The sequence below is a fragment of the Schistocerca cancellata genome, chromosome 8 (assembly GCF_023864275.1).
Source record: "Schistocerca cancellata isolate TAMUIC-IGC-003103 chromosome 8, iqSchCanc2.1, whole genome shotgun sequence".
NCBI lineage: Eukaryota > Metazoa > Arthropoda > Insecta > Orthoptera > Acrididae > Schistocerca > Schistocerca cancellata.
In genome coordinates, this window is record NC_064633.1 from 117,312,154 (window position 1) to 117,335,783 (window position 23,630).

A 23,630-nucleotide genomic window follows, 5' to 3' on the forward strand; every position below is an offset into this window, starting at 1 on the left:
CATATAAAAAGTACATATAAATAGGGCGATCATGATATAACAACAATAAACCGGATATTTATGCTCCAAGAATCAATATGAACGTTATACCATCCAAGACGTAAGCATAATGTGTAACAGACTAAATTAGATGTTAGGATCAACATGATACCAATTTTACCTTCTTCACAGGTATCCTTGATAGTGGCAAAATGGGTAATTGTCCTCGTCGCGCAAGTTGTATCACTACGATTGAATCAATAAATAGCACAGCAAAAAAGATGTACCTAAACTAAATCAATGTGTCAGTCCGTTTGTTATACCAATCAGTGACTAACTGGTACAGAGTTTTAATGCAATTCTTCAGTAGCTGACGTGGTGTCTGGGCAGTCCTTGGCTGCAGGTCCACTGTCCACTGTCGCACTGATGTCGCCGTTTGCTGCTGAACCAATGTACTTCTTTCCCCAGCGCTGCAGAGTACAGCATGGCGGCATATAATTCTTACTACAATAGTTTTAAAAACAATTAATGCAAAATTGATCCCCCCGTTTGTAATTCCGCCACTCAGCTACATCTTTATTTACGTGTCCCTAGCCTGGTTAAGTAGTGGAGAAAATTGAACAAGCATATGAGCGTCCGATGTACACGGATCGTTAGTTCCGTTGACATTTTGCTTACGATAATAAAAAGCTCCATGAGGTTACTTGGAAAAAAAAGGCTAGCCAACAATGTATGCAGTAACTGATGTGTCTCTGGCTATTGTTTCCACTTTTATCGCAAATTTCTATGAAGACAAGCATTCTAGGGAAGTAGTGGCAAAGTAGGAAAGTGTTTCTGGCGTATGAAAAATCTGATGCGTGTCTGGATGTATCGGCCGATAGAACATTACTCGCAAGAAAAGGATTTCGGAATTAAGCACGATAGGCACACCTCTCTTGTCAAGGTAGTTAAATATAAGAGTTTTATAATACATCATATCACTTTCTTAATCTGCAGCGCGTCTCCTCCAAACTCTGATCAAACCCAACTCATCAAACAATGTTTAGTTTTTCTTTTTTAGGTATATCATTCTCTTATTCCCTTGCCCCATACCTAAATAGGAATCCTACTATCGACTTAAAAGATCGAGATATTTTTGTACTACCATAGATGTCCCCCGAGTTTAAACAGGAACATCTTAGCTTCGTTGCAACATAGTTGTTCTGGAGATACGTTTAGTTAACTGTAACAATTCTGTTCATATATTTTGTTACGCCACTCGCACTAACTAACATTCCCTCACTTGAATGTGTTGCAACTAACAATTCGTTCTTCGTTCTACAGCAATGACATACATTGATTCTCCTATACGAGTTTCAATACTCTCATAATTTTCAGTAGTGAGACGGGAGGCAACCATTTAACATAAGTTAATGGAACATTATAAATCACTTGAACGTGAGACAGATTTGACAAAACTGTCGTCTAAGTACTTGAGACACTTCTTTGAAGTAGTCATTCACCATTAGCAAGAAAGTTGCTTGTCACACTAGTTTCTTAAAATTGACGACGTATTATTTTTTGCCGCTCCAAGTTGTTTTGATAACCACCTATCAGCAGCGATTAAACAAGTGGAAGGTGTCTGACCAGTTGGGAACACTAACATATGATCAGGTCTGGGAGGTGCCCAGCAGCCGATTATAACATGTCGCCCTGAATCTAGCCGGTTATTACACGTCCCGTGAAACCTCATCCATACGTTTTCGCTGCATTGATAGTACAGTTCGTTGAACAAACTATGGGTAATACGTGTAGAATTCGGTTGTTGCAGACCTATCTTAAACCAATGGGTGACACAGGGTACATTTCAGCTTGGGCCACCCGACTACTGAGTCAGAAGTTGGGAGTTACGGCACATTGAAGCAGTTACATTGCAGTTGACATTTCTTTTTCGCGAATTATTTCCATAGTTGCGTTATATGTGGCTTATATGCCTACAAAAGTGCAACACTTGACACTCTAAAGCGCTAACGGTTAATGGTTACGTGTGGCTCCAGTTGAGGAAATTGCTGTGTTTGTCTCATTCTCGTGTAACGTCACGGAACTTATTAGTACAACAGCAGAAAGGTATCTCACGACATTTTTATTTGATTCATATTAAAGTCGTTTCTAGTAAAGTTGTTACTGCAAGGAATAATGGTAGGAATCAAACTCAAAATGGGGTCATAATGAACGAAAACTGTCAAGGAGGAAGAAACCTGAATGTAAAAACCGTAACACAAATCATAGCATTGAATGACTATACCGACTAGCATGGGATGAAAATGAAATTTCGAGAAAATTGACGGGTGTGAGGATCAAATAGTACGCGGTCCATGCTATTCTTAATAACCAAAATTTAATTTCGTCTTTTTACTTTACACGAAATCATTCCAAGTCAGCCGACGGTCAAAGGAGTGAGACTTAGGGTACCGGAATAACTGATCTTCAGTTTTCCTGATCATTTCTATGAACAATACTCATGTTTATTGGATGGTCATACAAGAATGTTCTACTTAAATTACGTCTTTCGTGACGTTCTTAGTTTACGACAGGTTATAGGTGTTTCTGAAACGAGTTATAAGTAATTTATATCGCTACTTTATAAAGATAGAAAACTACGGCACATAAATTTCAGAAAAATTCGTTTTGAGTCAGAAAACTCGCTGCATTTTTACTCTGAATTTTGTTATGTGGACTCAGGTTTTACACTTGCAAAGAAAGGAAGAACAGCATGTACAGTCCCGTCAACAATTAAGTCATTACAGAGGGATTTGCTGTTGGTTGTGCTGGTTTTATGAACGTTTGATTTAACGGTTTCACTGTAAATTAAAATGTTTCATCTGATGAGAACACTTTCTTATACATGAATGTTCTTTACTATCCGATGAGAAACTGTGAGAATGTAAAATTACACAGCAATATAAAACATTTCTAGTATTATGGTTACATGATCAGAAACGTTAAAGAAATTAAGCAGGGTAAAGACAAAATTTTTGTTTATCCCAAAACTGATTTCAAAATAAACTTATTCTACAAATCTGAAGTAACTTTTACATTGGAAACTTTCCGACAAAGTTTTTGTGAAGTCGGTCGCGTTTTTGGTTTTACATCTCTTGTTTCCATCCTTTCAGCTCCTATGAAATGTGTATGCAGCTACTTATGGACCATTTGTTAGTTTTGACAGAAACACCCTTCTAGCTCTATCTTCACGAGAAGTAATAGTCTTAGCTTCAACTATTAAGTCCTGATAGAGGCCATTCATCTTAAAAACGTTCAGCTGTTGACCCCATCTGGAACTGTATCCAGTGACTGTTACTGCTGCATCCAAATGAGAGTATTTTCATGAGATGTTCCTAACATATAAAGATTTAGTGACAGATTCAGCTCGTAGCTAGTCACACGAGCATAACAATTTGACGTGTTATGAAGCAGCATTTGAAATTTGCCCCTGGAATCTCGATAACTGGGGCTGATACGCTACCCATTTGCGAAGCGGATGTATTGAATGATGTCATATAGATCTTCTGTTCGTTGGGATACACTGCAGATCTGTAAGAATGGAACAAAAACGCCATTATGTTATTGTACCTTGCATTTGATGCGTATACCGGAGACACAGTTTTCAACGAATTATGTACGTGTGTTTATGTCTCAATGCTTTTGTAATTAGTATGATACTGACACAAAATAAGAAGTGGTCCATATTGTTCACTGTATGCTAACATCTGATACTTGTCTTTTTCAGAGAGACTACCTGAGTCTCGAGCCGAGCCATGTAGCCAGCTGCGTTTCCAAAGGAAAATCGGAAGTAAGTACTGAAAAACTTAATTTTTTACGTAGAACGCATTTTATCTAATTTTTTGTTGTAAAATGGAACTAAGTAAGTGTATGCAAAAGATATGTGCGTGATCAGTGATATTAGTCAAAATAAAAATAATTTATCACCTGATGTAACACAGATGTTAATCGGATTGCGGTCGCATGTTTGGCTGTAAACTGTCACACTAACAAGGGAACCTCCCCATCGCACCCCCCCCCCCCCCCCAGATTTAGTTATAAGTTGGCACAGTGGATAGGCCTTGAAAAACTGAACACAGATCAATCGAGAAAACAGGAAGAAGTTGTGTGGAACTATAAAAAAAATAAACAAAATATACAAACTGAGTAGTCCACGCGAACATAGGAAACATCAAGGATAATTTGAGTCAGGAGCGCCGTGGTCCCGTAGTTAGCGTGAGCAGCTGCGGAACCAGAGGTCCTTGGTTGAAGTCTCCTCTCTAGCGAAATATTTTTTTTTTGTTTTGTTTTCGCAAAGTTATGATCTGTCCATTCGTTCATTGACGTCTCTGTTCACTGTAATAAGTTTAGTGTCTGTGTTTTGCGACCGCACCGCAAAACCGTGCGATTAGTAGGTGAAAGGACGTGCCTCTCCAATGGGAACCGAAAACATTTGATCGCAAGGTCATAGGTCAACCGATTCCTCCACAGGAAAACACATCTGATGTATTCTATACGACACTGGTGATGGCATGTGCGTCACATGACAGGAATATGTTGTCGACCCACCTAACTTGTACACTTGGCGAATGGGTAAAAAGGTTCTTCTACGTTGCTCGATTTAGGTTTTCTTGTGGATGTGATAATTACTCCCAAAAAAGGGATGAAACATAAGAGTTTGTCGCATAAACTGCAACAAATGAATCCAAAAGTCTCACAGTCGCACACTTTTCCCTGTGCTCTGTCAAAACATATGTTTTTAACGTTTTCAAATTTTTCCGTGTGTAGACCGTCAAATCCTGCATATGTCCAAGCAAATCTGAACATGTCCTGGAATTTTGGAGAGCGAAGTTGATTATGTGTGAGTGCCTGAACTTTGATAATTGCCTGAAAATAAAAAATTAAACTGTTCTCGCGAATGAAGACTTGAACCAAGGACCTCTCGTTCCACAGCTGCTCACGCTTACCGCGGGACCACGGCGGTCCTGAGTTCTGTCTATCCTTGATGTTGCCTATCTTGCGCATGGACTAATCAGTTTGTATATTTTGCTTATTTTTTCATAGTTCCACACAACTTCTTCCCGTTTTCTCGATTGATTTGTGTTCAGTTTTTCAAGGTCTATTCACTGTGCCAAATTATAACTAAATCTGAGGGGGGTGTGATGGGGAGGTTCCCTTGTAAGAGTGGTGGCGTAGTGTTTACCATACTGTGAAAATGATTAACTGTAATAACAGATTGAGCTCCGAAATAAAGGCCTGCGAGCGCTACCAACTCGTCACCACAATAAACATCTTTACCTGTTGCTCAACATCTTAGTAATAAATTTGCCCCTGCGCACAAACGAAACTCTATCACACTGAAACAACGCCTTAGTGTATTCCTGATTATATCTGCTTAATAAAGGTCGCTTAGTCATGGAAAAAATACCGTTTATTAATGGAAATCGATATCACAATATTAATCGCATATTCAAAGAACAAAACCAACATGAAGTGGTATTGCAATGTGACTCTTGGAAAAAAAAACCGCTGAAAGCTAACATAAAATACTGAAGTTAATTACGAGCGACCTTGACATCGTTAGGATGATTGAAAGATGAATAAAATCAGAGTTCCTTACCTGTAAAACTCTCATTTTCGCATTTAAGAGAAATAACCCAGTGAACTTTTCATTCAAGATGCACAAAGGGTCAGTTAAACTGCGAGATGCTCAGAATGTGACTCTGAAATATGAAACAAATATTTTATGGAGTAGCAGAAAGTGACACATATTCAAAGTGCACTGTTAGCATGGGTCGTCAGACAAGGGGCAAATGCAAGTTGGCACGCGGCTCCCAGGATACGAATGATAAAAAATCAAGTTCTCTGATCTTAGGCCAAACTCTCTTTAGAGGGTAGCAGCAAGCTTGTATGCAATTTGACGAACGTAATAGCGTCTTGAAGCATGAAGATAGAAGAGAACTCTGTGAAAGTTTCCTTGATATGACGTAGAAATACGCATGAACGATTTACTAGGTTGATAGCAATTCTGAACCGTCTTCCACTATTGGAGACCATAGCACAAATATTGGACAGTAAAAAAGAAGTATATATGCAGCTCAGATTCTATAGTATCATGGGGAAGGAAAGGCAGATTTCTTTTTGACATCCATGCTTAAGGGCAGATGTAGGCCAAAATGCATCATGACTTATAAACATTGATATCACCTACAATACATCAGTTAAAACGTTGAAACTTGAAAATATTGTGTAGAACATAGTGTATGATATGCTCTAAAGTTTCTGTTTGATAATATTCATGGATATTCATTGTATAAGGATTTGAACTTTTAATTAGCAGTGTACATGTAACATGTCATTTCTCATCAAGTAAGCTGACATTAAAGTTAAAACTTTAGAGTTTACATTTGCATAAAAGGCTGGTAAAACGTGTGCAAAAGATTTTTGTTTAAGCTCATACTCATTTTGAAATTAATTTTTCAATTTTATGTTAACCTAGATTGCTGTATTTTCCGCATACAATGAAGGAGAACGTTTCTCAGACACAAGATAAGAAAAAAGAGCTGCATAGGATTATTTAGTGAGTGATTTTTAAGAATTCTGACGAGTTTCGGGATGTTAGCTTTTATAGTTACTGAGAAAAGAACATTATCTCCCAAAAATATCACCCTATGTCAGTTCTCATTTAAAGTTTTTATTTCAGTTTTTAACATTGTCATACCTCTAGTCATTGGTGATGTCCATATCCATAATCTTCATCATCTTCCTTGTTTCCAGGAGTATTATCTCCCTGGCGCCTGGGCTTTTTCAGGTCGCACTTCATCGAATCTTGTGATTATCTTCAGTGTGAATGCACCTGGATGGAAACCTGATCTTTGTGGACACTTAATGCTACCTACATTTCCACTATCAAACATGTATCATGTATCACATGCAGCTTTTTGGACATTTTTCTAGACAACGCATCCATATAATGGCATTGAAGCTCTCATTCATATTTTACGTTTTCCCATGTACACATTTTTTCAGCAGTTCAGGGTTGGCTAGCTATCTAAAACTTGGCTTTGTAACATTTAAAACAGCAAGGGGCAAACCATGCTTATGGGTCTATGGCTTTCCACTGACTTTTGCCTGAAGATTTTTGCACCAGGATGTGTCACTGAGGAAGTGATGGCATTTTACTCTGTGGAAAGTTTGTGGAAGAATATTGCTCATGCTGCTTGTTGTTGTATTGTCTTCACACTATGTTCGTTGTTCGTGATGGATTTTTCATATTATATTTGTAATGTGTGAATTTCCTTGTCTGACAATCTGTTATCACCTTCCAGTGGCTACCCATCTTCTAATTTCTTGCCCTTCATTTCTTACACAGGCTTCTAGATACACCTGCAGCTCGTTTAGATTGTGTGACTGAAAAATTAACACAAAAAATGTCTATGTAGAACAATTGTGGATGATAGCACTGAAAAAGGGGGTGGGACAGACAGATATGGGAGAAGAAAGTTTTTAAAACACATTTCTAGGCAACTTTCAATTTTGACGCTTTGAGATCTACTTCTTAAAGTATCAATGTAATAAATTAAAAAATTTCGAAGTTTTTCACTTTTTTTGCCCTTATTTGCCCTTAATAGATACTTCTCACATCTCAAGTGAATATTTGAGGGCTAACTCACTCCTATGGTTTTGTAGTATAATTATGGGACTTATGGCGCACTTTGCACTTAAATGAGGTACTGTATATGTGATACCAGTGACATCACAAGCCAATATGGCGTTCACTTACACTTGAAAAAACAGGTGTTATAGTGGGTTGTCTACACAGAGGGTAAAGGGCAATGACCTTCGAGTGTACAATGTCATCCAGCCATACCACTTCCTCCCCCTCTCGTCACCCCACCCTAAACCCTCTCCAGCCCTCCCTCTCTAGCCAATCACAGTCTAAGATGGTGGAATTATGCCAATACGAAAATTTAAAAACAAAACCACACTCCCTTTCCATCTTCCATCCTCTTGTCCAGCCAATCAGTGTAGTATTAAAATGATGCACAAAAATGACATTTCATGTAAAATGGCGAAGATAATCACACACTCAACAACCAACGCACACACACACACACACACACACATACATACATACATACACAATGCATAATGCAACACCTCCCTCTCCAACATCCCATAAGATTCTAGTATTTTAACCACTATTCAAATGAGAAAGCCAATTACAGTGTAGCGCCATGTGGGCTATGCTGAGACACATCTGAACGACCAAGATTATTTGTCAAATGATACATCACACTCCTCTCTCTCCTCTACTACAGTCGTAACCGAGTAGTTTAGCCATCGTTAAAATGAAAGAGCCATTTGGGCTGTGCTAAAAGTATCCGAATAACCTGAATTTTACCCGAATTATCTATCGAGAAATACTTCACACTCTTAGAAAAGTATCAAAATTGTGAAATATGACAAAAATGTTGTAAATTACATTTTCGTAACTGACTTCAAAATGCTGTGACGGCTCCCAAACCCAAGGTCCTCGGCGGTACTTTTGGGGCAGCCACCACAAATTGTATAAAGCGTGGGTAGTGACCAGGATGTAGCTATGTCTGTTGGCCGAAAAATAATTAATGACAAGAATTGCGCCAGCTAGAATGAAGAGATAACTTATCTTTATTTCTGACGAAACGTGCACCAGCAATACAAGTCCAAGTAATATTCAAGAGTAATCCGTGTACTGGGCCTAGTCGAATACAGTAGCAAATATCACACTGCAATGGCTCCGCTATAAACTCCACGAAAGGCTACCAATAAACAATCGACAATAGACTGTTTGTCTCGGGGCCAGCGCTCCTCCTCATATGACTCGTGCGCGAATTGGTTGGTTCGTTGGGTCCGTGGATACAACACAAATAGCCTTTTATGGACTGGCTCACCAGTCACATCAGTATATTTCATTGAAGGCCTTTTTCATTCGTTAAGGAATATTAGAGTGAGTATAAAACACTCTCTCCATAAGCAGTAAAAACAAAGTTTGCTTATACAGTGTAGTTAATGAATTACTGAATGTACTTGTCAAATGTTTTACTTTAAATACTATTCTGAAAACCTTCAGAAACGCGAAGTACAATCATATACTAGTTTCAGCTCCTGTTCCTTTCCTCTATCAACAGATGGTTGCACCGGTAAAACAGTCAATCTTCAGTCTGAGTACCATGTTTCGTTTATGACACAACAAAGCTTCACATTAATTATTTTTCATACCTATGATGTCTCTCAATTGTAACAATGTTCTTTCCAAGTGTAAGCTGCATGCATAAATACGCTGCATCATAAAACAGTGCAATGTTTACACCAAGTATCGCAATGTTATTTTCCACATGTACTGATGTTTGTCAAATTAATGCCTAAAATGTGATTTGCAACTCTAAAAGATATATTCTAATGCTATTTCTATGCCTAAATAGCTACAAATAAGGTGATAAACTAATATCTGATACTAGAAGCTACACTTAACAGATCAATATCTTATAACTAAACTGACCAGGCTTATAACTGCGAAAAATTCATGTTAGCTAAAGTGCTACACTAAGCAGGCAAGCACGCAAACAAATAGATGGGATCAGTTACTGGAAGGTTGCAATTAAGTAAGTCCACTCTTGGTGTTAATCACAATTCGCCTTAAAATTAAATACTACCACATCTAAACCGTTCTCAAGCACTATTTTAGGAAGGCAAAGGTCATATCACATTATACACTAGAAAAATATAATCTGTGGCATTGTATGACAATTATTGCTCCCATTACAAATTACTCAGACTTACTAAAGTTCATTTACAATAATAACTTTCGACAAAAGTTGCAATATTTGCCAACTGGAACCATGGTGCTGAGGCTCACAAAATATTTATGGACTGTATTTCCTGTGGTCAGCTATTAAATAACACCAGCGTCTATCAGAAGTACATAGTGTGGAAACACACACACATGGCTGGCGAAAAGACAAACAAACAGAGCAAATATCATATTAAGAAGGAAGGGAGGAACGAAGAGGGTATTTTGATGATTTTATTGTGATGTTGTATTGAAACCACCTGTTATGTTTCGACTTACTACCAAAGATGATGACAGAGTTGACACTCCTCCAAAGAAAATCGTTTAAAAAGACAGAGTCGATATCTCATAAGTACACTATTTGGTGAAGTTATTTATCATTTATTGTGTACAAATATCATGTAATTAGCGCCAATAAGTGATCTGTGTATTTGAGTAAGTAATATTGACAAGTTGGATGTGATGATATTTAATTTATAGTAATATTGTACTTGCAAATTGTGCAAATTCTTGCGCATTTGAAGAAATAATACTGTCTAGTTTCCCTCGAACTTTCGTAGAGATCTTCTAATTATACTTGCATACCTCGATAAGCAAGTACTAGGTGGTGTGTGTGTGTGTGTGTGTGTGTGTGTGTGTGTACTCAATAAATCATCTTACCAAACAATTTACATTCGGTATGTCGACGCCTCTCAGAGTAGCTGACACATTCAATAGCTGCCGCCTCACCTGTATGTAACATCACCTCCCCTACCCCAGTCACTGACATAGCCAGCATCTGACACCCACTGCATATACATAATGATTTTAATAAACTGTAATGTGCTTCCTCTCTCTGCAATGCTTAGTTTAATGAAGCAACAACCATTATAATATGCATTGCAGAGGGATTAAATTTTTCCACTGTGTAACAGCAAAAGATGACATTTCGTACTTTGATAATTCCAGATGTGTTATGACCTGCTCTTTGTGATGTTGACATTGTTAATTTTGCTATTTCTTGGTATTTAGCCTATAACTTAGATCCACAAAAGTGCTTTATATGAATTTATTGATTTGGATGATCTGACTGTGAGTATTTTAAAAGTTATATAGACAATTTAGGTGGAGAAATATATAATTAGTAGGTCCTTTTATGCTTGCAATATGTGATAAGAACATCGAAATATATTTTTGAGGGACGAGTTTTAGCTGTGAGAGGAACAGTGGTAGTTCTGATTGCATTTTAAAATGCAGGTTAGTTCTTCAATAGTATTCATGTGCGTGCTGCAACGAATTTTAATGTGTTGAGATGAGTTCAATGTGTCGTCCAAAGATGAAACTACGGTCATCTACTGAACTGTAATTTATTTAACTAGTGCCAATAAGTGAGCTATGTGTACTTTCATAAGTAATAAAGACTAATTATTTACAGAAAAATTTAATTTGAGGATCCATACAGCTTGCAAAGTGTGCAAAATCTTGCATCTCTAGAAATAATACAATTCTGTTTTCCTCGAGTTTTTGGTAGAGGTCTGTAATTATACTTGTGTTTTACAACAAACATGCAAGCTAAGCTGTTTTTGTGTGTGTGTATGTGTGTGTGTGTGTGTGTGTGTGTGTGTGTGTGTGTGTGTGTGCGTGTGCGTGCGTGCACAAGCATGTTTGTTTGTTTGCACTCGATAAATGGTAAATAATTTCACCAAAGAGTCTACTTTTGAGATACCAATGTTCTGTCGTTTCATCATCTTCTTTGGAGACAATTCAGTTCTGTCACAGTCTTTGACTATATCATGTGTCTGAAGATAAGTTCTCGTTGTGTATAACGAATAAATTTGCAGTTTAAGTACTACATTACATTAAAATTGTCAAAACACCCTCTTCGCTTCTTCCTTCCTTCTTAATATGGTTGCTCAACTTGCTTGTCTTTTGGCGATGTTATCTGTGTGTGATTGTGTGTTTCCACATCACATTCTTTTACTAGATGCTGCTGTTATTTAATAGTTGGCTATAGGAAATAAAGTCCACAAATACTTACTGAGGCTTAGCATCATAGTTACAATTGGTAATACTTACCAGTTTTGCTGCTTTCGTCGAAGTTGTTATTGTACATAACCTGTAGTAAGTCTGAGTTATTTGTAAAGAGAGCAATATTTCAAACAATATCATCGATTACATTTTGCTAGTGTGTAGTGACACACATACCTTTTACATCTTTGTCCTCCTAAAATGGTGTTTGAGAACGATTTAAATGTCGAGATATTAAATTAGATGGTGTATTGTGAATTACACCAACAGTAGGCCCAATTCATTACACTCTTCCGGTATATCACACTGCCTACTTGCTTGTGTGTTTGCTTTCTTACTGTATTATTTTAGCTAACACGTATTTTGTGCAATTATAAACTCAGCTAGGTTAGTTATATGACTTCTAATATACACTATTGGTTTATCATGTTATTTGTAACTATTTAAGCATGGAAATAACTTTGGAGTATTTACTTTACAGTTGACAATCAAGTAGGCGTAACTTTGACGAATATGAGTGTATGTGGAAAACAACATTGCGATACTTGACGTAATCTTTGCACTTTTTTGTGTTGCAGATAAATTTTGGCACTCAGTTTCGTCTTGGAAAGGACATTGTTACAGTTGACAGGCATCATAGGTATGGAAAGTAGTTAATTCGATCCTCTGTTGTGTCATAAACGAAACATGATACTCAGATTGAAGATTGTTTTAACAGTGCAGTCATCTGTTGACAAATACAATCAACAGGAGCTGAAAATAGTATATGATTTTATTTCGCGTTTTTGAAGTTTTGCAGAATAGTACTTAAAATAAAATTCACAATTGACAAGTACATTCACTAATTCATTAATTAGACTGCATAAGCAAACACTGGTTTTTAAAAATTTACTCGAATTAAATTATATACTCATTGTAATATTTTATAGTGAAAGATATTTAGCTTTCAATGAAATTTATCGATGAGACTCGAGAGCAGTCTATAAACGATTTATTGAAAGCAACAGTCAAAAAGTAGTCTAAAAAATTTTTCTCATTTTACCCAATTTCAATGCTTTTTTAACTGTGTAAGATGTGTGTTGATAAATAATTCAGGTCGTTCAGTTAGTTTTGAATACAGACCGGATGGGGCTATATTTCATTTTCTCTTTCATTTCAGTGATGGCTGAAACACTGACCACTGATTGGAGGAGAGTAGACGGAAATTATTTTTTACAAATCATTTTAACATTGTGCTATGACAGAGCCGAGAGGAGGAGGGTAGGGGAGTGAAGGGGTCATGCTCTTTTTTTAAAATTTAGTTTAGGTGAATGTATGATTTTCTTTTTATTTCGATGAGACCATGGCCGTTTCCTTTCCCCCTCCTTACGCCATCCGAGCTTACGCCCCTGCTCTTCTAGCCGTGTTGCTGACTAGACATCAAATCAAAATTTCCGTCTCCTTTTTCCCTTCGAGGCTTAGGATGATACTCGTGGGTTTACCCTGAAAAAAAAAGAAGTGTAATATTTCTTAAGCAAATCGCTATAATACTTTTACGTTGAAGATTGCTAACAACACGCTGGAGTAACCGATGTTTGTCATGATACACACGATTTCTACACAGGCCCACACTTTCTCTTCATGTGGACAGTAATGAGAACTTTCTAAGTATTTTTCTTATTCAAAACTCTCAATACACAAGTGGCAGAATCGCTACAGGAAACAGTGTTACTGGGTTCTGGAGTTACGTAAGTTTTCATCTCCCTTCTGCAGCGCAGTTTCAGAAGGCTTTGAGCTATGCGTCTCCAACATGACAATCGAATTTCCATGTTTTATGTGTTAAAGTTAAATAAGAATGTAAATACGATGTTCCGTCTTCTTCGTTAGGAATAAAAATAAATGGGTCCTGATAATGTTCTACCCCCTGCAATAGACGAAAAGCATACTCCAGTTTCTGTTTCGTTAATTCAGTGAGTTCTCATCACGAAGGAAATTCAAGTTAAACTGTATCTCCCTATGGACAGCAGCAACCAGGGAATCATATTTAGAAAAATTATTGAAGTGTATGTTTGCAGCGCCTACCGGCACATTCAGTGTACTTTTGAAATGTTAACCAAAAATCTGCATTGAAGGAAGCATAGCACTCGGTGGATACTGTCCCAGCTGACCAGTGGGCAGACGACCACATTTTTCATATTTACAGCTGGAGCTTTTCACTTTCATAGTGCTACGTATGCCGAAGAATGGCCTCTAATTTTGACAGGGAAGGTATAGTATTTGTCATATTTTTCCTTGTCTCCAGAAATACTTATCCACCAAAAGTGAAGAGAACAATAGCTGTCGACTATAGTGATGTACTTTGTCTTCGAAAGTTAAGCACACTTCATTTTAAAGACACTTTTACTTAACGTTTAAGTGCGTATTTTGAAATAAAGTCTGCCGTAACATCATCGCTGCAGACTGCTCGAGGCTAATTCACTGTACTGATGTGCGGTGATAATTGTATTACTGTGAAACAATAGTTTCATATTAAGTTCCCTTCATTAAATGTGCACGCATTGACAATATCACAGCGGAAGAAGGGTACATGGTGCCCACAGAGGGGTAAGCTAGTTCTTAATTCTCTAAGCATTTCGAAACCAACCGATTATCAGTCCATTTAATTTTCAACAGCCTTCTCGAATATCACATCCCAAACGCTTCAGTTCTCTTCCTTTCCTATTTTCGCACAGCGCACATTAATTTCCAATAAATTCTGTGTTTCAGACGTACGTTTTGAGAAATTTCTTTCGCAAACAACGACCTTTGTTGGATTCGATAAGAGCAGATTTATTTATTTGTGTTGGTGAGGAAAACGTGCTTTGCCTGAGCTCGTCTGTTTCTGGTGTTCACCGTACTTCGTCCGCTACTAGCCCATCAGCCCTCCACCCCCTCACCAAAGTAACAGAAAAGTTTTACTTCGTGTATTACATCCTTCCCAGTTTTGATATTACGTTTCTCGTCCTGATTTCTTTAATGTTACGTTTCAATAACTTCGCCTTTCTTTGTTTTACACTCAGTCCATACTGTGTTCTAAGTAGTTTCTTCAATGGATTCAACAATTCCACTGTCATTCTTAGGCACGGTGAGGCGGTATAATATGTGAGCAATAAGGGGCGTGAGAAGCGATACTTATGCCTCCGACGCTCGTGTTCCCTCAGGATTGATACGTCAAGCAACAAGACACATCAGGGGTAGTAGCCTTGTGCATAGCGCGTCTCTGCAAGCATTTTCGTGGACGGCCTCCAAATATGAAATGTTCTTACTCGAGACTGATAAGAGATACGTCACTCCGTATTGCGTTAAAAACAATTTCGTTATGTTAGCAACTTTATCATCTAAAATGCACCAAACTTAATCTGGCCATCGACTTCTCCAACCATGCTCTGCGTTTTACTTAATTTCGATGTATCACAATCACTGTCGGAAATAGCAAAAAGAGAATGAGTTAATTTTTAGGCTATATTATAAGACTATCGGATGAAAGAAAGTAAATTTTTTCATCCAATAGTTTCCACTAAAGTGAATAAGAGTGATCTGATCACGTAAGCGTAGAAAAGATGTGGGTTGATGTCAAAGAGATAGAGTCAACGCCAGTTGAGAGATATATTCCACATAAATTAATAAGTGATGGTACACAAAACGGGTCAGGTCGCTGTTGCAGAAGCAGCGAAAAAAGCATGCCAAATTTAAAAGAATGCAAAATTCCCAAGCTTGGCAAAGTTTTGCAGAAGTTCGGAATATAGCGCGTTGCGCATTTCGAGATGCTTCTAATAATTTCCACAACGAAGCTCTGTCTCGGCATCTGGCATAAATCCCAAAGAGATTCTACTAATAAATAAAGCACACCAGTGGCAACACGCAGTTAATACCTTCACTGCGCGATAACTACGGTGAAGTCACTGATGACAGTGCCACTAAAGCACAGTTATTAAACACGGTTTTCCGAAACTCCTTGACCCAACAAGACGAAGTAAATATGCCGAATTACAATCAAGAACAACTGCCAAGATTAGAAACATAGAAGTAGATATCCTCGGTGTAGCAACGCAGCTTAAATCACTTAATAAGGGTAAGTCTCCGGTCCAGATTGTATACAAGTCAGGTTCCTTTCAGACTATGCTGATACAATAGCTCCGTATTTAGCAATTATATACAACCGCTTGCTCATAGAAAGTTCCGTACTTAAAGACAGGAAAATTGCTCAAGTCACACCAATACCCAAAAGGGAAAATAGGAGTAATCCGCTGAATTGCAGGCCCATATCACTAACGTCAATTTACAGTAGGGTTCTGGAACATATAATGTGTTCGAACATTACGAGTTCCCTCGAAGAAAACGGTTTATTGTCACATAGTCAGCACGGATTCAGAAAACATCATTCTTGTGGAACATTACTAGCTCTTTATACTCATGAAGTAATGAGTGATATCGACAGAGGATGTCAAATTGGTTCCATATACTTAAATTTCCAGAAGACTTTCGATACCGTTCCTCACAAGCGTCTTCTAACCGAACTGCGTGTCTATGGAATATCGTCTCAGCTGTGCGACTGCATTCGTGATTTCCTGTCAGTAAGGTCACAGTTCGTAGTAATAGACGGAAAGTCATCGAGTAAAACAGGAGTAATATCCGGCGTTCCCCAAGGAAGTGCTATAGGCCCACTATTGTTCCTGATCTATATTAACGACATAGGAGACAATCTGAGTAGCTGTCTTAGATTGCTTGTAGGTGATGCTGTCATTTACCGTTATGTAAAGTCATCAGATGACCAAACCAAATTGCAAAATGATTTAGATAAAATATCTCTATGGTGCGAAAAGTGGCAATTGATTGTGAATAAAGAAAAGTGTGAAGTTATCCACGTGAGTAATAAAAGAAATCCACTATATTTCGATTATGCGATAAGTCACACAAATCTGAAGGCAGTAAATTCAACTAAATACCTAGGGATTACAATTACAAATAACCTAAATTGGAACGATCAATAGATAACGTTGAGGGTAGAGCAAACCAAAGACTGCGATTCATTGGCAAAACTCTTAGAAGGTGCAACAGATCTACTAAAGAGACTGCTTACACCACGCTTCTCCGCTCTATTCTAGAGTATTGATGTGCGGTGTGGGATCCTCATCAGATGGGACTGACGGATGATATCAGAAAAGTTCAAAGAAGTGTGGCTATTTTGTATTATCGCGAAATAGTAGTGCCACAGACATGATACGTGAATTACAGTGGCAATCATCAGAACAAAGGCGTTTTTCGTTTCGAAGGTATCTTCTCATGAAATTTCAATCTCCAGTTCTCTCCTCCGATTTCGAAAACATTCTGTTGGCACCCACCTACATAGGGTGAAATGATCATCATGAGAAAATAAGAGAAATCAGGGCTCGCACAGTGAAATTTAAGTGCTCGTTTTTCCCCCGCGCCATTCGAGAGTGGAATGCTAGAGAGACAGCCTGAAGGTGGTTCATTGAACCCGCTGCCAGGCACTTTATTGTGAATAGCAGAGCAATCACGTAGATGCAGATGTAGATGTAGATAACTGAGGGTATGCAGGCATCGCAGAACGGTGATTTTTATTTATGTATTTACTTATTTATTTTTTTTGTTAGCAAAGTAAAATTTTTCTCTGAAAATCTAAATGTAGAGGCGGTTGTAGCATTGCGTCACGTAGATAAAACACTTTATTTTAGGCACATGACATGACTTGTAATTTTCCTCCCAGTGTGTCGTAGTATACAAGTGTGTAGAGCAGCCAGCGTTCTGTGTTGCACCGGTTGATGCGACAGAGAATCATTGTCGTTCCAGTGTGACCAAGTGAAGCCCCTACAGCTACATTTCTACGCTCTCCACCAATGCCTGTTGCCTCTGCGAGTCACATCACGTGTCATATCGCGTACCAGAACCGCGACTTACATTTACACATGATGGTTGGTTGGTTGGTTGGTTTGGGGAAGGAGACCAGACAGCGTGGTCATCGGTCTCATCGGATTAGGGAAGGATGGGGAAGGAAGTCGGCCGTGCCCTTTCAGAGGAACCATCCCGGCATTTGCCTGGAGTGATTTAGGGAAATCACGGAAAACCTAAATCAGGATGGCCGGACGCGGGATTGAACCGTCGTCCTCCCGAATGCGAGTCCAGTGTCTAACCACTGCGCCACCTCGCTCGGTACACATGATGGTAATGGCGTTGAATCTTCATTGATAACACTTCTTTTGTTTCCTTCTTTGTTTCTTCGACGGACGGATTGGATAGTAGAAGAGAAATTTTTCTTTTGCCTTTAAATTCTTATAGTTCCCTCTGCGTTCTTGGTCCAACATTTTATTTCCCTTCTTTTCCTATGGCATATAAATACTAGTATTAAGATTCCAAACGTCTTTCACAACTTGATGTTATCTAACATTTTGCCTCGTTTATCAAATTTTCAGAATTTTCGTGACTTTTTCTCAGAACTTCGTACCAATATCAAGCGCAACGTCAGAACTCCCCAATCAGATCGACCCATCTTTCCTAAATCCAAACGTATCAGCATCCAACAGGACCTAAATTTCCTTTTCCATTCTTCTGTATATCATTTTTGAAAGCTGCTTGGTCGTATGGGTTGTCGAAATGATTGTAAGAAAGTTCCCTCATTTATTTTCCAATGCTATCTTTTGGATTGGATGATGTAGGCCCATAGTACGTCTCCAGTTTTATAGATTCCATGTTCTGACTTGAATAATCGTTTGTTTGCCATTTCTTACAATGATTTCAGGAATTGGTAATGAATGTTACCAATCATTTCCGCCTTGTGTGATCGCAAATCTTCCAAAGCTCCGTGAACCTCCTATTTTAATGTTTCCTCTACTCGGAAGGGCCACCAATGTAGTCCTTCCGTCCATCCGTTCTCTGATCTGCGTTTAATGGGATGTGAAATAAATATGTAATAGGTGGTTTGGGTATAGGACGTTCCGTAGCAGGGAAGGGGTTATCTAGTGCTTGGATTGCTTCGAAAGCTTCATTGTGACGGCTTTACGGCGAATGGATGTTCGAGGATTGTGTTTATTAAAATTTACATAGTGACCGGATAGCGTTAAGACTACAAAAGTCCGTGCACTATCGTAGGAAGTGTGCACAGGAGAAAAAATGTACCTGTAGCGCAACTGACAGCGAAGTGCGATGGGAACCAGTTTCTCACGACGGCAGTCTTGGATACGTTCCCTCGGTTTTCACGCCGACTTTGTTGGAAATTTCGCAGGCTCACACATATTTTCTCCGCCATTATTGTCACGACTCGATAGACTTTACTGATACTATGCTACACTATAATCATAATGAAATGAGTCAGCGCTAATGAATTAACGTAGACAACCAAATATTACGTCGATGTCTTTTATTGGCTGACAGAAATTTTTTCTGTGATATAAGCAGAAGATGAATTTAAAGTAGGACTTTCTTGATTTTCTTATTATTTATTACAGAGAGACTATGGAACAGTATACATGAGTTATATGTTATTTATGTAATATTTTAATATGCTTCCCCCAGTTTCAGAGATCGTAGCAGGATGTACTATGTTACAAAGGGTGCCTTTCAGGGTCATGATAAAGGTACGATGGGGGACAATCTTCCGTGTCTAAGTGGGGCTTGTGGTGACGACACGGCACCGTGATAGCTGTGGATTAAATCTACAGGGTGACCCAAAACTCAGTCAACACCTGAAAGTGCACTAATTCACGGAATAATGTGCTTAGAAAGATAAAAATGCACACACATGCCGGGAGGAACATGCGGTTTTATTTCAACCTAAAACAAGTGCAAAAATTGGCCAGCAGGTGGCACTGGACAGCAACATGTCAGTGAAGCCGCATGAGAATCGTGTATAAAATAAGCTGCACTAACAGGAATCAGTTGCACCAGCAATCGCAGCATGTTGACTTTACCAGAAAACGCACTTTTAGTGATGCTTTACCATCAGAACAGAGAAACCACTACTACAGTTCTACGATCCCATCGGCATAAGAAGTGTATACGAACGGGTAAAAGTCATGTGACAAGTGTCACTGTGAAGAAAATGTTCGAAGCCAGAGATTGATTAAAAGATCGGCCCCGTGGTGGGTGTTCAGACCCATGTGCCACTGCTGCTTGGTCAGTTCAGGAAGAAATGGAGACGTTAGCGGTATCATCTCGGAATGGTGAATCCAGTGCTCATGAAGTTGCCCGTCGCACTAGCATTCCACGCACTACTGTTTGGAGAGCATAGCATCCGATGCTGTTCGAGATTTCGTGGCGCAGAGAGCATTTGCAGTGTAGACTCTTCAAGCAATGGGGAAAGATGAAGATTGGTTGTCTAACGTGTTGCGGACCGACGAGGCCCATATCACACACGGAGGGGCTGTCAACACCCATAACTGCAAAACTGCGGCTACTGAGAATCCTAGAACTGTTGTGGAAACCCCATTGCTTGACGAGAAAGTCCCGGCGTTGTGTGGTTTTACCACATCAAAGACAAGACCATTGTTTCTCGAGGAAATGCAAGGTAGTGCTTTTCAAACTGTCAGCATTACGAGTGCGAGGTTCGCCGATATTTTACAGAATCGTATCACCCTCAGCCTGGCTGATAAACATCTGCTGGAAGGTATACTTTGGTGCAGGATGACACTCCACCCCGTACATCTGCACGTGTGATAGATCTCTTGCGTACGTCATTGGTTAGTTGGATGGTTGGTTGATTTGGTGGAAGGTACCCAACAGCGAGGTCATCGGTCTCATCGGATTAGGGAAGGATGGGGAAGGTATCGGCAGAGCCCTTTCAAAGGAACCATCCCGGCATTTGCCTGAAGTGAAAACCTAAATCAGGATGGCCGGACGCGGGACTGAACCACCGTCCTCCCGCATGCGAGTCCAGTGTGCTAACCACTGTGCCACTTCGCTCGGTGCGCACATCGTTCGGTGGGGATCGCGTGCTGGGCCGCCACGTCTGTTATACTTGGCCCCCCAGATCCCCAGACCTCAGTCCGTGATTATTGATTGTGGGGTTACCCAGGGCCGTTGCTAGGTGTTTTGCCGCCCTAGGCGAGAAATGAAAAATGATACTCCGTTTTTTTACTACCATCGGTCTCTCTGATATCCTCCCACCCTCCACGACTATCACCATCAACACCAGTATTCAACGGCACATCAATGCAAATCTCCTATTACAGTTCTAATCATTGTACTAAAGTCACCAGACGTCCTTATTTTTTGGGGACAGTCCTCAATTATCATGCTTTCTTTTTAACTCCTCTCTTATTTTTACTCCTCAATTTTTGAAATTTCCCAAAAGTAACTGAAACATTGAGACTGTGCTGAACATCTTAAACTAGACGTCAACTGAATTTAAAAGTACAACCAAATAAAGATGTTGAACTATTTTGTGGTGCGAATGAATTTTTCCTTGACTTTAGAAATTATGCTATAAAGATAGGAAAAACATACCGAAGCATCAAACGATGTCATCTGGATAATCGTGATGTTATTTCGTTTCTGTTTTAATTTAAATATTTTTAGAATGAGGGGTAAGTCACATCTTCTTCAGTATCTATTTTATTGCGATTAAATAAAAAACTGACGCTTTGTTTGCGTTTGTGCTACAACTTTAATTAGCCGCCCCGTCATAGCAAATTCGTTTTTTACTGAGTAGCGGCTGCTTTAGTTTTGTCGCAGGTAGTGGTAATGTATTTACTTTTCTCCAAGTAAGTGAAAGGCTTATTAAGTATGTTACGTATGGTGATTAAAATTCTTCTGGTTCTTATGCCGCGTCATTGCTAAAAACTAACAACAATAATAAACTAAAACCGACGTTTCGGCCGAATTGCAACGGCCTTCCTCAGGGCACGACTGGTTTTGCATGGGGATAGGTGCTTCTATTTATTATAGACTATCGACGTCTGACGTCACTGTTGTAAAACTTTTAATTGGCCTTCTAATATGATTGGCTAGTCATGACGTACGGGAAGACGAACGGAAAGAAGCTATTCGTGTATGTCCATGACGTCAACGATTGGTAGCTGTCCGCCAATCAACGTTCGGCTCTGGTCGGGAAGTTTTCCTCCTGGTGTGCACGGAAGTGGACTGACAGTTGCTCTACAGCTGTTTCTGCAGATATACGTCCGTGTCCCGTGTAGCTTCTGCCCCGCGACCGCTCGCGGCCCGTTGGACTGGGATGGCAGGCAGCCAGGACGCCGGGAGTTTGTAGCCATCTTCTCTGTTGATGTTGTCAGGCTGCTTAATATTTTCGATCGCCTCCCGCATTTTGCGTCCTCGCATCCACGATTCTTTCGCCATTATTCGGGCTTCCTGGAACCTGATAGGTTGTCCACAGTCACGGTGGTGTTCCGCTATCGCCGATTTATTATGTTGTTGTAATCGTACATAGCGTTCGTGTTCTGCTACTCGTAAGCTGACAGGTATACCTGTTTCTCCTATGTAGGCAGCTCCGCACTCACACCGTATTTCGTAAACACCAGCAGTGTTAAGATTGTTGACTGCATCCTTGGTGGAACCTATCATTTCGTGGATCCTGTGACTGCTACGAAAAATCGGTCTGAAACCTCATCGGCGGAGGACGTTGCCTAGCCGTTCACTGACGCCTCGTACATATGGTAAGCATACCAGTGGAAGCTTCTCTACTTTGACTTCTTTTCGTGTTCTGTCCCCTTTGGTTTTAGCTACCTTCCTTATGATGTTGTCATCACAGCCGTTGGCACGAGACGTGTGTTGTAGCTCCTTTAATTCTTCTTTGATGTTATTTTCATCGCTTATCCGGTAGGCTCGGGCAGTTAACGTATGCAGAACAGAATACTTTTAAGATGGGTGCTGGTGGCTCTCCACGTGCAGGTACCGCTTAGTGTGCGTTGGTTTCCGGTGCACTTTGTGTCCCAGTTTACCTTCGGCAGCTGTATACTTCCACATACACGATTCTTTCGCCAGTAATCCGGCTTCCTGGAACCTAATAGGTTGTCCACAGTCGCTATGTACGATTACAACAACATAATAAATCGGCGACAGCGGAACACGACCGTGACTGTGGACAACCTATCAGGTTCCCGGAAGCCCGAGTAATGGCGAAAGAATCGTGGATGCGAGAACGTAAAATGCGGGAGGCGATCGAAATAATTAAGCAGCCTGACAACATCAACAGAGAAGATTCCCGGAGTCATGGCTGCCGGGCATCCCAGTCCAACGGGCCGCGAGCGGTCGCGGGGCAGAAGCTACACGGGACACGGACGTATCTGCACGAACAACTGTAGAGCAACTGTCAGTCCACTTCCGTGCACACCAGGAGGAAAACTTGCCGGCCGGAGTGGCCGGGCGGTTCTAGGCGCTATAGTCGGGAACCGCGCGACCGCTACGGTCGCAGACTCGAATCCTGCCTCGGGCATGGATGTGTGTGATGTCCTTAGGTTGGTTAGGTTTAAGCAGTTCTAAATTCTAGGGGACTGATGACCTCAGACGTTAAGTCCCATAGTGCTCAGAGCCATTTGAACCATTTTTGAGGAAAACTTGCCGACCAGAAGCCGAACGCTGACTGGCGGACAGCTAACAATCGTTGACGACATGAAAACTCATGAATAGCTTCTTTCCTTTCATCTTCCCTTACGTAATGACTAGCCAATCATATTAGAGGGCCATACAAAACCAGTCGCGCGCTGAGGAAGGCCGTTGCAATTCGGCCGAAACGTCGGTTTTAGTTTATTATTGTTGTTAGTTTTTAGCAATGACGCGGCATAATAACCAGAAGAATTTTAATCAC

The 23,630-nt window shown here is 39.8% G+C and overlaps 1 protein-coding gene across 1 annotated transcript in view; it reads left to right on the forward strand.

Moving 5' to 3' along the window:
- The window catches only part of LOC126094539 (semaphorin-2A-like), an 807,492-nt gene that overhangs the window by 685,395 nt on the left and 98,467 nt on the right, over positions 1-23,630 (forward strand). The window contains exon 4 of the mRNA XM_049908969.1: positions 3,746-3,808. Within this exon, the coding sequence (XP_049764926.1) occupies positions 3,746-3,808 (63 nt within the window). The remainder of the gene's footprint in view (positions 1-3,745; positions 3,809-23,630) is intronic.